This window comes from Varanus komodoensis, unplaced genomic scaffold (assembly GCF_004798865.1).
Source record: "Varanus komodoensis strain SLA01 unplaced genomic scaffold, ASM479886v1 scaffold13_1, whole genome shotgun sequence".
NCBI lineage: Eukaryota > Metazoa > Chordata > Lepidosauria > Squamata > Varanidae > Varanus > Varanus komodoensis.
The window spans coordinates 5,997,386-6,013,576 of NW_025335408.1; the positions used below are offsets into that span (position 1 = coordinate 5,997,386).

A 16,191-nucleotide genomic window follows, 5' to 3' on the forward strand; every position below is an offset into this window, starting at 1 on the left:
TTATTAAAATTCCCATCCCATATAGAAGGATTTTGTTTATCTTTGTAGCTGAACTAAAAGACTGAAAAACACATTTATTTGTATGTTGCCCTTAAACGAGCATGGCCAACAGGAAGCCATACAAAAACAAAAGTGCTTTAAAAAGCTGCAAGTAGTATTTTGGGAGTTTACCCCTGAAGAGTTACCTATGAACATCAAATTCAATAAAATAAACGGTAGCTCCCATAAATGTTGGTGGCTGCTGTGGACTCGAGTTCAACGAAACTAGAAAACTAAAAAAGTACCAAACTGATTAAGTACTGGACTATTGAAATGAAGGAACTAAGCATTTAAGGGCTTTATTAAGAATAAGGAAAGCTGATATAAATATTTGGTAAGATAATTATCTAAATGCTTTGCAATATATTTTAAACAGAATAATAAAGTACAGTTACCTTGGGGCATCTGGGATTTCTGGCAGTTTCAATCATAATATTTAATCCCATTCTCTCTCTAGAAAAATAGGACAAATTGCTTAATTTTTTATTTTTAATATGCTGTGTCTCCTTGTTCTTTAGTATTCTTAAGAAATCCATCTCTCTAATAATGCAAATCAATATATAAACACATATTGTATTTATTGACAATCCAAAGCCCAGTTCAGCAGCTTATGTACACACATTCAGACAAAGCATCCCAACAACAAAGTCCAGCGTCCCTGAATTCTGCAAAATTTCTGCAACAAATGGTTAGAACAATAGGTGGATGATCAAAACTGAATCTGGTTTCTCAATTGTTTAAGTTCCATCTTGTTAAGCTTACTGATAATTATTATTGATAAATAACATTTCATGCCTTTAATAACCAACACTTTAACCAACACTGGAAAGCACTCCTATAAAGTGCTTGGCTCATTACACAATGTTGCTTTATCATTTCTGTTTACTTTGAGCAAAATGAAAAATAACAAGCACATTTAAAAATTTAATACTCTAGGGGAAAGGCACACATCATACATTGTAGCATTTTTTCCAAAGACAAAATAGCTCAGGTAGTTATTTGTTTTTCGGTGCCAGGTGAAGAACTTTTTATTTAAGCAGCATTTTAAATGTTAATATTATTGAATTTTATCTGGCCAGGGCGGCTTATTTTATATTGTATTTTTTTTATTCTAATGTATATATTTTAATTTTTATTTATCTAATGGATCTAATTTATTGTTGTAAGCCGCCCCAAGGCTTCGGCGAATGGGGCGGCATAAAAATGTTTTAATAAATAAATAAATAAATAAATTTGTAGCAACAACAAGTTACAATCAATAGCACTACAGAGCAGTTGGACTTATATTGTGAAAACAAACCTCTTCAACACAATTTATTTCATAGTGACAGAAAATGACAATAACATCTCTTAAATAGTTGGGCAGCCTAAACACAAGAGTTATTTGAAGAAATTTCTATTGTGTACTCACACATCAACTCTTAAATAGGTGCTGTCAAATATATTTGTAATTGCTGTCACTGGAACATAGTGTCATTTTGTGGAGCTGTGTTGGCATGCCTACATCAATACAGATCTTTAAAGCTAACACAGCATGGAACAAAGCTCTATCACAGCTCTACTTTATACTTTGATACATGCTAAACATGCTAAAGAAAGCAAAGTTGGCAAAGATTTAAATATCTGGATAAGAGTGACTTACTTAAGAATAGTCTCCCACATTTCACTATCATAAAATGCATGACTCCAGCCCATTTTAACTGTCCCAACAATGACATTTTGCTTGAACACATCAGTTCCTAATTTGCGATAAAGTTCTTCACACTCATCCAGAGGGATATGAAATAACCCCAACATAAATGCCAATATAGCACCTGAAAACAAAACAGTATTTATAAATTTGAAACAGAGCAAATTTGAAAATGTATGAATAGATAGCATTTATTTATAGCACCACCTAGTGTTCATGAACACATGACTGTGAAATAGTCAATGGTCTGCTGTACCCCAAAACTATTTTCAGAAATATGAGTAGTGCGGTAAGATGTGCAGGACCTACACCAGTGCTGTACCTGCCTTCTAAGCAGCAGCAGTATGCCCAATACAGCAAACTTCTTAAAAATGTCTACTTAAATGCAGCTAGTGTGTTCTGCGGGCCCTCCAGTTATGCACGTGTATCAAAGACTGGCTACCTATTAGCTAAGTAGAATTTGTCGTTCACTTTCAATGCTCTAAATAACTCAGAATGAGTACGCCAACCATGTTGTCTGCCACTCTATGCATCCAGTTGATTTTTAAGATTTCTGAGGAGGCCTTGTTGGACATTCCATGACAAACAGCATATTGCCATGTAACATCAATGTTTGTGTGTGTAGAGGAAGGCTCACCACAAATGGTATTGATTAAACCACAGAAGCACCACTTGACACACAGATGTTTTACCCTTACATGCAAAACATTCTTTGTACACATTCTTTTCAGGAATACGTACCTGTACTCACTCCGCAAATATAATCAAAAAGATGATGAATAGGCTTTCCAGTGAGCTCTTCTAGTTTACGAAGTGTCTGAAGTGCCACTAAACCCCTGCAACATATGAAAAACAAGTCATTTTAAAAAACCAAGTAAGTATTTTATTATTGTTTAAGCTACACTATATTACATTTATTTGTTTACAACATTTCGATACTGTCCTTTAACAAAGTTCATTCATGGTTCTCAAAAACTAATGCAAATAAAACCATAAAATCAAAAGCAATATAAAGTAGCACAGAAAAACAAAATTCAGAGCAGCCCCAAAATTAAACTGATGGGCAGAATACCACCTATGCAGTCAGACAACTGTTCTACCCTTGGAGCCTCCTTCCCTCACAGCTGGGTTCAAGGGGTTACAGGCAGACCCACTGGATAGCACTTTTAAAATTTTATACTTTAACTGCTGAAAGGAACTTCTATAGTGAGGATATATAGAACTTTTAGCACCATTTGCCTGTGATACCAGGGAAAATGTGGTAAATATAAAACCAAACACTACACTCTAAACAGGTTTGGTTTACCCTACAAATAATAGAAACTATGATTTCTAGGAAAGGAATCATTTCTTAAGATTGTATAGTCAATTTCTGTAATTAAGGACTGGAACAATCTCTCCCTTGTGTACTGAAGCCTTCCATGTGCTTCCAACCTCCTACAAGAAAAAACTGCATACTTCTAGCTATAGGCCATACAGTTTTTACAAATTTACTAGGCTCATGTTCAAAGCATAGAGGTTACAAAACTGTATCAGTTCTAAATGTTGAATACAGAAAGCCCAATAAAAAGATGCCTTGTGATTCAGTTATCACAATGATCCTGACAGCCTTATAATAGTACACAAGGCTGAGCATATACATTTTTTTTAAATGACAGTGCAATCCTGTGCAGGAGTGCTGCCTGACCTACAAATCAGATATTCTCAGTTAATACCTTCACCCTGCCATGAACTCACTAGTTACTCCCAGCCTGAGACCCAAACTGCAATTTGGGGCTGTACTGACCTACTTTACACTGCTCCTGCAGAATTACAAGATAATGGATGTGAAACACTTTGGACATTCTACATGAGCTCTATTTATTATTAGAGATCTAGATACTCTTTTCTCTCAAAGGGCAATAATCGATCCAAAGTGATCCAAATCCTTTTCTCCATCACATGAATTCTGGGCATAGGAAAGGAACTTTTGATTCCACCCAGGGAGTATTCAAGTAGCCAAGCAAGTCTGCATTTATTTATTTATTTAAAAATAACTGCAACAGTTGCAAGCAGTTGCACAATGGGTTGTTCAAGTATAATGCAAAACACGATGCACAACCACATTCATGCATATGTAACTAGATGGATTCTCTTCTTGCACATACTTCAAACCTAGATTTCACTACTGAAACATCCAGCAGAATAATGTAGCAGGATGCTGCTAAGGCGCAATGGTGGGGGGTTTTCTGTTTTGTTTTTTTTTGGTGCTACAAAAAAATTATTTTGCTCCTTCACAATGTGGAGTATCCTGTGTACATCTAGTGGTAACAATGCCAATTAAATCCATGTCTATTCCAGGTTGCAATACAGCCAAATGAGAAAAAGTCAAAGATGGGATAGGGTGGTATCACTACTTCTTCAAGTAACTGCACGCTCCATCACCAATGTGACTTGAAATTACATCACAGTGAAAATGAAGTAAGTAGAGCTTGTAGGTAGGCAAGTAAGTACTAAGGAAATCCTTTCCAGTCAATGATCTATTTTTACCCCCAGCCGATATTCTTGTCAATCTTCCATTTTTATAATAATGTGCTATTTATCATGGTTTGCATACACTCTAAACATTATGAACTATGTCTTAGAGTTGGTTCACATTTAACTATTAGTGTTGCATAAAAGTTTAGACTGTGGAATGAAGATTGAAAAAACCTAAGTTCAAATCTGCACTCAAAGATCAAAGCTTAGTTTGGGCCAGACATCAGCTGTCAATCTAACCTCTTCAACAAGGCCATTGGAAGGACCTTCAACAAGGAAGATAACTGCATATGCAAGTTTGCAAAATTTAGAAAATAACTGGAATAGAGAGATAATACTGATCTGTGATCCAGGATTAATGAGACCAGTGCTTCTTCCTGACTCTCTAAACTCTGTTTGCACCAGTTGTCTAAACCAGGATCATGATGCAGGATAATGCCAATTGAATATCATGTTTTTATGTGATACTCTGATGCTTTTCTAAAAGGAAAGATTCATATTACAGCCAAAAGGCATAAAATGCAAACATCCAGTAATATACTGCAAGATGCAGAATTCTATTTTTTAATCTCCAAGAGAGTTCTGTTTTTATTTTCCTTTACTTTGATTTTCAGAATGAGCTTCAATAAGCAGAGGATTACTTCTGCCAGCTATTAGGTAAAATGTTGTATTTGAACAGTGGGAAATTAATAAAATACTATAATAATCCCACCTCATCTCAACTTAGTTCTGCACATGAATTTAAAACTTTCTTGAACTTGTTACATCAATCTGGGAATCTGAAAATCTGGGCAGAAATACTTGAAAGAAAGAAAATACCTTGTTCCCCCACCATCAATCGTGAGTATTCGAATACCCCACCCTTTTACAGGGTCTGTATATCCAACTACAGCCAAAGCCGCCCGAGCAACAGCCTGCAGAGCTTCATCATTTGCCTGTCTTAGCCGCAACAAGCATGGAATGATTTTTTCCTATAAAACAAAATAATTTTAAATAGAAGGAAACAGTTTTATTTAGTTATTTTCAGTTTTAGTTCACAGGAAAACCTGTGAACCATTCAATACAAAATATTTTATATTGAAATAAAACTACTGCTGTTATGAAAACTCTTATACATACTACACTTGGATTCAGTCTGCATGTACCACTGACTATGCCAGAAATTGCTGTGGTTGTGTGACAGGTACCAAGCTTGCTCTTTTTCTTTCAATCAAGATATTACTAGTTTGTCATCTTGATGTCTGGACCCAGGAATTCTGGAGTGCAAACAATCTTGAGTTAACCCAACAATAAAGCATAGGTAATTTCTAGGTTAAATAACCCAGAAAATTTTCCTACCTGGGAACTGGCCAAAAATCCTAAGCACATTTTTCAAGAAACACATTGCAACAAAATCAGAGGGATTCACATCTAAGTAAACATGCTCAGGATCATGCTGTTAGAAATCTCTTACTTATTCAAAATACAAATATATTTATTCAAATTTCAGATCAATAAAGGAAAAGGTAAAATAATAAAAATGTAGTTGTTATATTGGTACATAATCAATTCAGACTCTGCTATCAGAATGAACTGAATTATTATCTCCAGATTGCCAGGATTTGAAGTCTTAACACAGCCCCTGATGGTGACAAGCAGCAAGATTCACTTTGCAACTACCTGCAGGAACAGGAGTACACCTGTGGGTGCATACAAGGACTTCCACTGTTGCACATATCCCATCAGCCACTGTGCCTGAAATTCAATCCCAAGGTGCATCATTTCCTGCCTGTGTCACCTGCCTCCTTCTCAATGGGCCACACAAACAGGCTAAAAGTCTGGAGCAGTTTCTACAGTTTCTACTCTTTCCAGAAAACTGTTGCAAGAAGTATAAAAGAGAGGTAGGGTGCATAAAGAAAGTTAAGATGTTGGTTGGAGAAGATGCAGGCACTATTGCAAACAGGAAGACCTGTTATGCTGAGGCTACATTTGGAAGGAAGATCCTCCTCTTAAACAGGTCTTCTCTCAGGGCTCCTAGGTGGTGCTCATCATCAGGGCCTGAGACTGATCCTGCAAATACTGAGGTAGGCATCTGGTTCTGACCATCAGGTAAAGCCTCCAAGCAGCCCAGATCCTGACACCACAGTAAGCATGCAGCATAGCTTGTTGTGACGTGTGAACACAGCCAGTAAGCAACCCTTGCTTGTTCCTGGCTCTGCACTGCTGGCTATCGGATCCTGACTTATTTCTAATTCTGCCTTTGCTTCCAGTCCTGCTATGCCCTGATGGCATCCGATCTTCTGTTGTTTCTGACTTCACCTTTGCCTCTAGCCCTACAATATCATTCCAAGAATCTCCATCCACTCACAATTACCTCTGGGTTCTGGTGTTCTAGCCATAAGATACCTACTACCTATGTCCCAGACCTGACCCAGATACTTTTCTACATATCATAGTCCTGTGTTCTTGGAATATAATGTAACACTACAGGATCGGCAGCAGGTATGTTTACTGGTGAGGAACATATCTTAGTCTGAGGCTGCATTTCCTTTAGGGTAATTATTTGAGGGCTACATACTGAAAATGTGTGAGACTGAAAATATGTGAGACCACAGTGAAAACAGGTTGAGAACACCTCCACCACTTCCTTCACTACTTACCCAGTGAACTACCAAGCATTTGACTCTCAGTTTGCTATTGGCCACAGGTAGAAAGCCACAGATTATCCATCCCTGCTTTAGTGGATATAAACCACTGATCCCAGTGGATTCATGGCTTAATATCATGGCTTAACATCAAGTAGTATGCGTGGTTAGCTTCTAGATATACTGCTATGGCATATAGTGTGCTATTTCCAATAAATTCGTGGACAAGTATTTACACAATTGTGATTCTGTTCCTTATTCACATTCAGGTGATCAAACTGATTCGTACCTTAACTGCAACTCCTCTGCTGTCTGGAAATTCCAAGAGATGATACATCAATTCCTCAACCCTGTTGATACAGACTCTTCTGTTAGATGATCTTCGTAATGCTTGAACTAATGCCCGGGTTCTGTTATCTATACTCACCTTTGCAATAATCTAAGAAAACAGATATTTTAATTAAATATTTCATGAATATCAAGGGGGCTTGCAAAGGAACAAATTTACTTTGATGCAAGCTTTTCATGGACTAACTTTTCATGAAAAAGCCCACACATACACTGTCATCTTCTCTGTATGAGCAGCATATAAGCAGCTAGCCAGTTAGACAACTAAGCTGAGAATATGATAACGTTCCAGCTCATAAAGCTTTTGCCATGCTACACATGTTTATTCAGAAGTCTGTATTATTGTCCTCAGGTAACTGAATATAGGATTTCAGCTTTAATCTTTAAGGGACCAGACTTCCTGCCTCTACCAAATAAGGCTATAGCACTGAGCATGCATTCCTGCAGGTTGCATCCTCATAAGACAGGGAATACCTGGCTACTTCCATGTATCCAATGCTCTTACAGGGTGCTGCCACTATGGTGGGAGGAATAACAAGCACCTCCCTGTTCTCCTTTTGTGTACACTTTCCTTTATATGGGCTCAAGCCCCTCTAGAGTCATCACACTGCCAGCAGCAAGACGGAGGCTGAAGAGGTTATAAGATTTCTCATATCCTGGCATCTCCTCTCCCACCACCCTACTGTAGCACCAACTTTCAGATTTCTCCAAAGCTGCTCTTAGAACTTCAGAATACTGAAAACTCAGATCTTTTTGTGGCAGCTGTGAGGGAGTAGAGAGAAGAATTTGATTCTGGAGTCGTCTTTATCTGGATGGGGACCTCGAAGAACCTTTTGGTTTATGGGATGCTCCCCAGGGACCATAGGATTGTTCTTCCAATTTCATGGAAATGTCATGCATTTCTGAATCAAACAGCTAGTTACATAAGCCATTTTTCTTAGACCAAGCCTATAAAGAGCTACTTGTTGACTATGATGAATTGTCTCTAGGTTTATCAGGGAAGGGCGCTAACAGAGGTGATATAATAAATACATTTACACACTAGTAACTTTTATGGTAGAAGACAAAGGTAGAAAAGCATGATAATGGGCCACATACCTTTCTGCCCAACAAAGGAAATATCTGAGAGTACAGAAAACTCTTTTCTCCTTCCTGCCACCTGAAAATATGTTCTGGAGGGTTTGTTTCAGGTCTCCAGAGAAAATTGAGGGAATATGCTGGGGCTGGGGGAGAAAAGAGGAATTGCCCCTGCTGGTTTCACTGTTTCCATCAGTGAAAGATAACATTGTATCTGAGCCATTATATTCATATAGAACTTTTTAGCATTTACTATCTAAGTATATGCATACTACATGTGTTTGTGTCCAAATTTCACACATTATCCTACTATATTGTACAACATCCCTGAAGGTCAACATTATTCAGATTTTTAATCAGCCCTTCATCTGTAGTTACTGAAGAGTGCCTTTGGGTTAGCAGAACTACTTTTATAAGTTAAATGGTACTAGATCATCTCCAGCTCCCATTCTATTGATGTGCCACAGTTGACGTGTGTTAGGCATACAACACCTTTTGCAGAATTAATTGAAAAGATACACCAAACTTAGAAAACCACTTCATGAAAACTATCTTCTATTTTTACTACAAGATCTCACAGTAAGTCAAAAATATGTACCTCTCCCTAAGTATTGCCATACAGCTGTGCCTGAACTTTTGCAATGTTGAGTAGTTTGAATGCTGGTAACTATAAAACATGCGTCCTCAAACTACAGCCCGTGGGCTGGATCTGGCCTGGCATGCCCATTTATCTGGCCTGCCATATCTTGCCGCGGGCGCACTGTGGTGAGGCACCGGCTTGCTCACAAGGAGATTGTTTTCGACTCGCTCGAAGAAAAATATCTCCTTGCGAGCAAGTTGGCACCTTGCCCTGCACATGGTGAGGCACTGGCTTGCTTGCAAGGAGATCGTTTTGGACTCGCACAGAGAAAAAGATCTCTGTGCATGCCCATCCCTGCCTGTGCCCCCCGCCCGCACTGCCTTGGCGGCCCGCGCCCATCGCCAGTACCTTTCAACTAGCCCCCTGTTCAAAAAGTTTGAGGACTCCTGCTATAAAATCATGGCTGGAACTCCACCTTAAAGTTACTGGGGGAGGGAGTTCACTTTACTTCTGTTAGATGCAACCTTGTTCATCTGTTACCTGCCTCCTAAGGAAGTAGTAACAACATGTGGCTTTATCTTTGCATTTTTTTTCTTCACTACTACCCCATTTTTCCACCAACCAGCCTGACAGCTAGAGAACTTTAAAGTTTGTACATTATTTTGTGACATTTTTGTTTGATCCTAACAAAGGTGTTACCCAACTATGTAACTGGACTGTTTTTCTCTCATGGGCAAACATGGCTTTCTTTGATCTCTTCCTCCAAATGAAGCAACTTTATAAAATGATTGGTAAAAAAGACTTGCCTTTTCCCTTTGAAGAGATAATCTTTTTTCTTTCTCTTCTGCACGCTTAGTCTCCTTGTCATCTTTTGACATCTCCTCATGTTCTTGTACTTTACTTTTTTCTTGCAAGGTAGCTTTTGCATCAGATCGTAACTTGGGCACCAGGCCACCAATGTAACTATCCACAAAGGCTTGTACACTGTTACTAGGATAAGAAAGAAAACTTGCAATGCTCTTTTTGCTAGGAGCTGGAGGACTAGCACTGGCTTTTTCAGCATCTGGAGACTGTGCTGCAGGTATTAGAGCAGATACTGCATTCATTCTGTTTTCATCACTTAATATATCATCTTCTGATGAATCTAGTGTTTCTTCTCCTTGATTTGGTGGCTTAGGTGGCAAAGCATTCTTCTTCTTCTCTTGATCCATTCCACCAGTGTTAAAGTACCAGTTAATGTGATTGGCTAGAAAGCTGTAGGTTTCCCCAAAGTTTGTAGCAAAATAACTAACATGAAAAAGACTGTTCTTAATATCTGTAAGATCTTTCAAAGAGCCTTGGCTAATGCCACTGGGATTCAGGGATCCACCAACAGAAACTGATTTCTTGTCATCTAAACTATCATCAAAGTCTTCGTAACTTCTGCTGTTTGTGGCTTGTCCATCATTTTCTTGGTTTATAAGTAAAGTATTTTCCTTCCCATCATTTTCAACTGATTTAGTCAATATACTAGAATGTGGCCTTAGCCGAGCTATCCGTGAAACCAGTTCACTATGAGTACCAGATACAACCTTTGATACAGATTCTAGGGTGTTCTTAAATCGTGACATGCGACTGCTTGTTTTTGTCAATTCCTTAGAAGTGCTAAGTTTAGAAACTTTGTAAAGGAAAAAGTCACGACAATAGAGGTACCACAAAGTTTTGTTCCTGGTCCATTTACAATAAGGCTTACTTGTGTGTAATACTCTAAGAGGAAAAGCATGACTTATCCTCCAAAAAAGTTTAGGTCTGCATAAATAATACAGTTGCTTGGTCCTCTGCTTACCCCAAAGACTTTTTGTACTAATTACTAAATAGACACATGCATCTAAATGCAACTGAACTAACATTACTGGTAATTACGAGGGTTGTCCATAAATTATTTCCCTCCAGGATCTTTATTTTAAAAAGAAATATCACTCTTCATGAAATTATCTGAAACAGGAAAAAATAATAAGCGTTAGTTTGACTAAAGCATGTTTAACATATACACAAATAATCCTCCTGTCCACCTAAAAAAAGTCTATACTTGTTCTTTGTCTAGAATGGGGTAGCAAATAGTGGTCTACCACTCCCATTATCACTCACCAGTGGCTTGAAACAGAGGAAGTATTAATTAGATTTTTCAGAATACACAGAGATAGACACTTAGTCTCTAGGGAAGAAAATCTCTTTCTTAAACATGTTGGGCTTACTGGGGCAGCTGAGAATATTTTCTTTCCTGTTTTTTGACAAACCATCTGGAACATCACAATTTGCCCAACTCTGTCTACAACATAACCCATCGATGTTTTGACATCCTAAGAAGTCACTTCTTAAAAGTCTGTCAATGAGAAAAAGTTAAGCAGAATTCAGTACAAATTAATATCAGAGGAGCCTGCATAGGAAAATTTAAGTTTTTCAAGTCCAGTGTCAGATACCAAAGTAAAATACACCACATCCCCACATATTAAGCTATAGACTAGAGCAGCACCCTTTTGCCAAAAGCAGAAAAGATTAAGAACAGGGGTGAATCTAATTAGTTACACCCAAATTACTCAATAGAAGGCTAAAGAGTATTAGCAATATTAAGAACTCCGATGCTTCTGAACTCACCAACCACTCCTCTAAAAGTCAAGCACTTGCTCTTAATAACTTTTTATTACATTTTGGCAATGATAATCTCCATTATTCCATATTCAGTACTGTAATCAGCAATGTCTCTAGAAAAAAATGCTTCAGAGGAAGGAAATAATCTGTACAGTAAACAATTAAAAATGCAAGTGTATGTCCCAGTGACCATTATAGCATTTCACATTTTGGGTTGTCCATGCATTTTAGCAATAGAAAAGATGTGTACCTAATCAAATTATTTTATTGTTCATTGAGATACAAACTATTCTATAAAAAAGAAGTCAAGTTGCTGACAATAGGGCACATAAGAATTTGTTGCCCTTATCTTTGTGCCATTCTCTTGTAACTAAAATTAATGCTTCCAAGGCACCACACATAACATACAAAAAGAATGCTTGCATTTAGGAGGTGTATTTTCTAGGCAATGGGTTTGTTTAGACATTGGCTTCAGTGAGTCATGCATAGCTAGATGTTATGTTCAATGCCACTCTGAGAGAATGACAAGTATTACATACGTTTTCAAAACACACAACTAAACCAAAAAAGTACAAAAACATCCCATAACAGAATGTGTCTTTATCATGCTATTGTTTTAGTTGAACACTGCATACTTAGGCCCATTGACATCTGTTAAAGTTTATATTATGTACATAAGGATGGTTTCATAAAACACACTGAATAGTCATGCTTATAACAATCATTGAGACATGTACCATCTATTTTCATATGAAACAGCATCCAATCCTGGATATCCAGAAGGAAACATCTTGAAAGCAAATGTTTCAGGGAAAACACACTTTCAATACACACACAACAGGAACAACAGCTGCAAAATCAACACAGTGGAAGTGCCGAAACTGAGAGTAGGAGAAAACGTCGATGGAAAGTGTCGCTTGGCCAATTATCGGTAATCCTTCTTAATATAAAACAGAATAATAGACAAAGAAAGACACCAGGCCCAGGAGTATGAGTAATTCTGTGGAAGACAATGGAGCTGGACCATAGTGGGAAACCACACCTTTGACGGGGCGTTATCCCCCCAAAAGCCAACTGTATGTCTAGGTCAAGCGGTCTAGGTCAATCAAGGTAAGGAAAAGACCACTCGCGCGGTCCCAGAATAAACTTTCCCACTGAAAGCAGACTCCAGAAATTACTCTTGGCTCAAATGGGTAATACGAGGGAGAAAGCGATAGAGGGAGACCCAAACTACGTAAGGCGCAACAATCCTGTAACCAAGGAAAACAATGACTTTACACCTAACAGGCCGTACACACTACGACCGCTCTGGACAAGTAAGCGACACAAGAACTCAGTGGGAAGCCGGAGCTACCACTTACCCCAAACAAGGCAGCCCCAAAGCTAACGTCTTAAACCCGTGGCTGACTGCCACAACGTTCAGCCTACAACCCCGAGCGTCACTCTCACCGGCCATTTTCTTTCGAGTATGCGCAGACGAGTGTGAACCACGCATGCGCACTGAGAAACTACTAAAGACCTATTCAGACACTCTAGCCTCTAAACTACAGTACCTCCCCACGGGTTGAGTTAAAGCGCATGCGTGCTCTCTGGAACGCTCCACTTAGCTCCGGGGTAGGGGCGGGGTGGACAAGAAAGGCAGCCTCTTCTAAGCTTCTCAAGCTATTCGAATGTATCTTAAAGGGATGCAGAGAAACAAATTAATTAGGGAACGCATAGCCTTGGCCAAGAAGGGAGTTTCCGGGTTCGTGTTGGTCACGCCGTTTGCACCCACCTTCTTTCCTGGGGGTGGGAGCTGAAGTGAGAGCGAGCTGAAGAAATCAATGCAGGAACGTGAGGTGGTAATTTCGCTGGGATATCCCCAGAGTGTTTGCATTTAGGCACCAAAGACAGTGGTAAAGAAACGAGCCGATGATCTTTTTAAAACCCAGGACTAATTTTGTGTGTTTTTAGCGGGATGGCAGGGAGGGCTTTTAAAACATTTGAAAAACAGCCTGGCCTATGAAAAGTCCAGTGCATGTCTTTCTTTATTCCCATATATTGGAGTTAGTCGTGCGACGTTTTCCACAGGCTAATATCTATCTATTTAAAACTTTTGTGCCCCATCCACCACTGGCATCTCGGGATGGCTTGCAATAAGAATAAAATAACACAACAAACGCTACATCCAACAATCAAGATAATGAAGATTAAAAACCCCAGTTAAAAACCAATTAAATATTAAAATAATGGGGAAATACAAAGGGTTTTACCTGATGCAGAAAAGAAGTATCGGGGTCAAGTGAACCTCTCTGGTCAGAGTATTCCATAAATGGGCTGCCTCCATAGAGAAGGCCCTCCTCTGGGTAACCACCCTCCTGATTGCCTTTAATATTGCATATTGGAGCTGTAGTTTGCACAGTATTAAATATATTATTGCAGGTGGGTGGTAGGTGGACTGAGACAATCATTTGGTGGGATCCTGCAGTGTAGTACACCGTTAATATTCTTGGTTATAGGTGAGACTTTTTTTTGGATTTCCAACCTGAAGTCCTCCCTACAGGCACCCTGAGGTTGAGGCAAAACTGAAATGTAGCTAAGCAGGGATCTTCTGCATATTTTGATGGGCAAAAGCCTTCTCAGGATTCTTCACCCATGTAAGCTAGGGAATGCTGGGGCTTGTCATATTTCTGTATAAGTTTACTGCAGTGCATTTTATGTGGGGCTGCTCTTGAAGATTGTTCAGAAGCAGTAGCTGTTACCTGCAGCGGCCAGGTTAGTAACAGCAACCAGAGAATCCAAACACATAAGCCCAACTCTGGCCCTTTGCATCAGCCACCTGCATGCTTCCATATTCAAGTCAAGTTTCTAGTTTTAACTTAATAAAGCTCTATGTGGCTTAGGATCACAATACATACTGGAATGCCTCTTCCACCCACAGTCTGTTCAGATACTATGACCAAGAAGTGGGATCTGCCTTGACAGCAAGGGAGGCTGGGCTGGTGGCAACAGCCAGGCCTTTTCAGTGGAGGTCTCACAGTTACAGTCACACTTCCCAACTGGTGCCGGATTAATGTCCCTTGGATGCCTGCATAAGACTGTGCTCTACCACAGGGCAGTTTATTCCTTTAATAATATATTTGGCTTACATTAGCTGCTAAACAGGTCTTGTGATTTCATTTATATAGGCTATTTTGTCTTTTTTTACATTTGGTGTGAATTTGGCTTTTAAATTTTGTATGGTAAATTTTATGATGTTTTTATTGTTGCCAGTATTGCACAGTCAGACTTTCTCCCAGCTCCAATCCTCTGTTCAATACGTAAGCAATGCTCATATGAAAAATCTGATAATATGTCCAAGGTTGCAATCTTGTGCGTACTTATTTGGAAATAAATGCCACTAACAAATCTTCTGTTTGTGTAAACCATGAGTAGAGCTGTGCTATATGTTGAATTTCATGGCTAAGGAGTAACTACTAAAGGTTGGTACTGCAGTCTGGTGCTCTTTACTAAAATATTTAAATACAGTCTTGCCAGTTACATGAAAAACATTGCTTAATCCAGTGTGGTGTAGTGGTTAAGAGCATGGGACTGGGACTCAGACGATCTGGGTTCTAGCCCCTTCTCAGCCATGGATCCAACTGGGTGACTTTGGGCCAGTCACAGACTCTCAGCCCAACCTACCTCACAGGTTGTTGTTGTGGGGATAAGATGGAGGAGAAGAGATGATGTAAGCTGCCTTGTGCCCTTTGTAGGAAAAAGGCAGGATATAAATCGAAAAATAAATACATACATCCTACAGGGGGGGAAAATCTGGTTGCAAGCACAGATTTCAGTTTTCTGAAAACCATTTCTCTCTCTCAGTTTTTTACAACCATTTTCTTCCTTTCATGCTTGTTAAAAATGCTACAAAGGGTTAAAGGCAAGACCTTGTGTAATATCAGAAATAAGATGAATTGGTGGAAAAAACTTCTAGGAGAAAAGACATCAGTGTCTTTCACAGTAGGTTGCTCCTGTCCTTGATTAACAGTAATAAATTATGTAAAATACTTAATATTGCAGAATAAATTATGCAAAATGAGTAAGATTATGGGCATTTGTTTGATGTGCATGATTTATATTGGCCTTTCTTGACTCTGAATTTTGGTTTCCTATTAGCACAAGAAGTTTTCACATGGTATATGTAGCCGAAACATTTTGTGAACAGAATGGAAAATACATTCCTGTACATTAAACTTGCATTTTGAAAGAATTAATCAGTAAGGCTTAACTACTCCATATGCTACAAAGTCTTTTAAATCAAGAGAGTTTTTTTATTCTTTGAATCAATACAGCTAAGATTTTTTATCCTCTCACTACATGACTACAAAATTGTGTGGAAATATTTGTTCCTTGTGGTAGAAACAGTTGAAGACAATAATCCTATAACATTCAAACACTAGATGGCAGCCCAAATATCCAACATTTAGGAATAAAAAGTACTAACCAGAAAATAACATTATTTGTTATGCATGCATCTCATGACTAGTATCACTCTATACTTTCACCATAATTTTAAATATACTTTCAGCTGTTGCCTCATCACTTTGGCCATGTTAATCACAGAAACTTCATGGCTTGGTATGTATAGATTCGTGACCATTTACCCATGCAAAACTTGTCAGTTTGTCATGTTTTTCTATCTTCCTCCAGATATGTATAAGACCGAT

The 16,191-nt window shown here is 38.6% G+C and overlaps 1 protein-coding gene across 5 annotated transcripts in view; it reads right to left on the reverse strand.

Moving 5' to 3' along the window:
• PNPLA8 (patatin like phospholipase domain containing 8) overlaps window positions 1-12,995 on the reverse strand; it is a 30,901-nt gene extending 17,906 nt beyond the window's left edge. For 2 of the 5 annotated variants that reach the window (XR_006413972.1, XM_044422975.1), the window contains exons 1-6: window positions 9,682-12,984; window positions 7,160-7,309; window positions 5,066-5,217; window positions 2,471-2,565; window positions 1,682-1,853; window positions 435-492 (exon numbers count right to left, since the gene is read on the reverse strand). Coding sequence is in view for 4 of the 5 variants with exons in the window: in XM_044422975.1 (XP_044278910.1) it covers window positions 435-492; window positions 1,682-1,853; window positions 2,471-2,565; window positions 5,066-5,217; window positions 7,160-7,309; window positions 9,682-10,764 (1,710 nt within the window). In the remaining variant the exon portion in view is untranslated. Of the gene's footprint in view, window positions 1-434; window positions 493-1,681; window positions 1,854-2,470; window positions 2,566-5,065; window positions 5,218-7,159; window positions 7,310-9,681 lie in introns of all 5 variants that reach the window. The other 3 variants (XM_044422972.1, XM_044422971.1, XM_044422973.1) reach the window with 3 other exon arrangements.
• Between the last annotated feature and the right edge of the window lie 3,196 nt (window positions 12,996-16,191).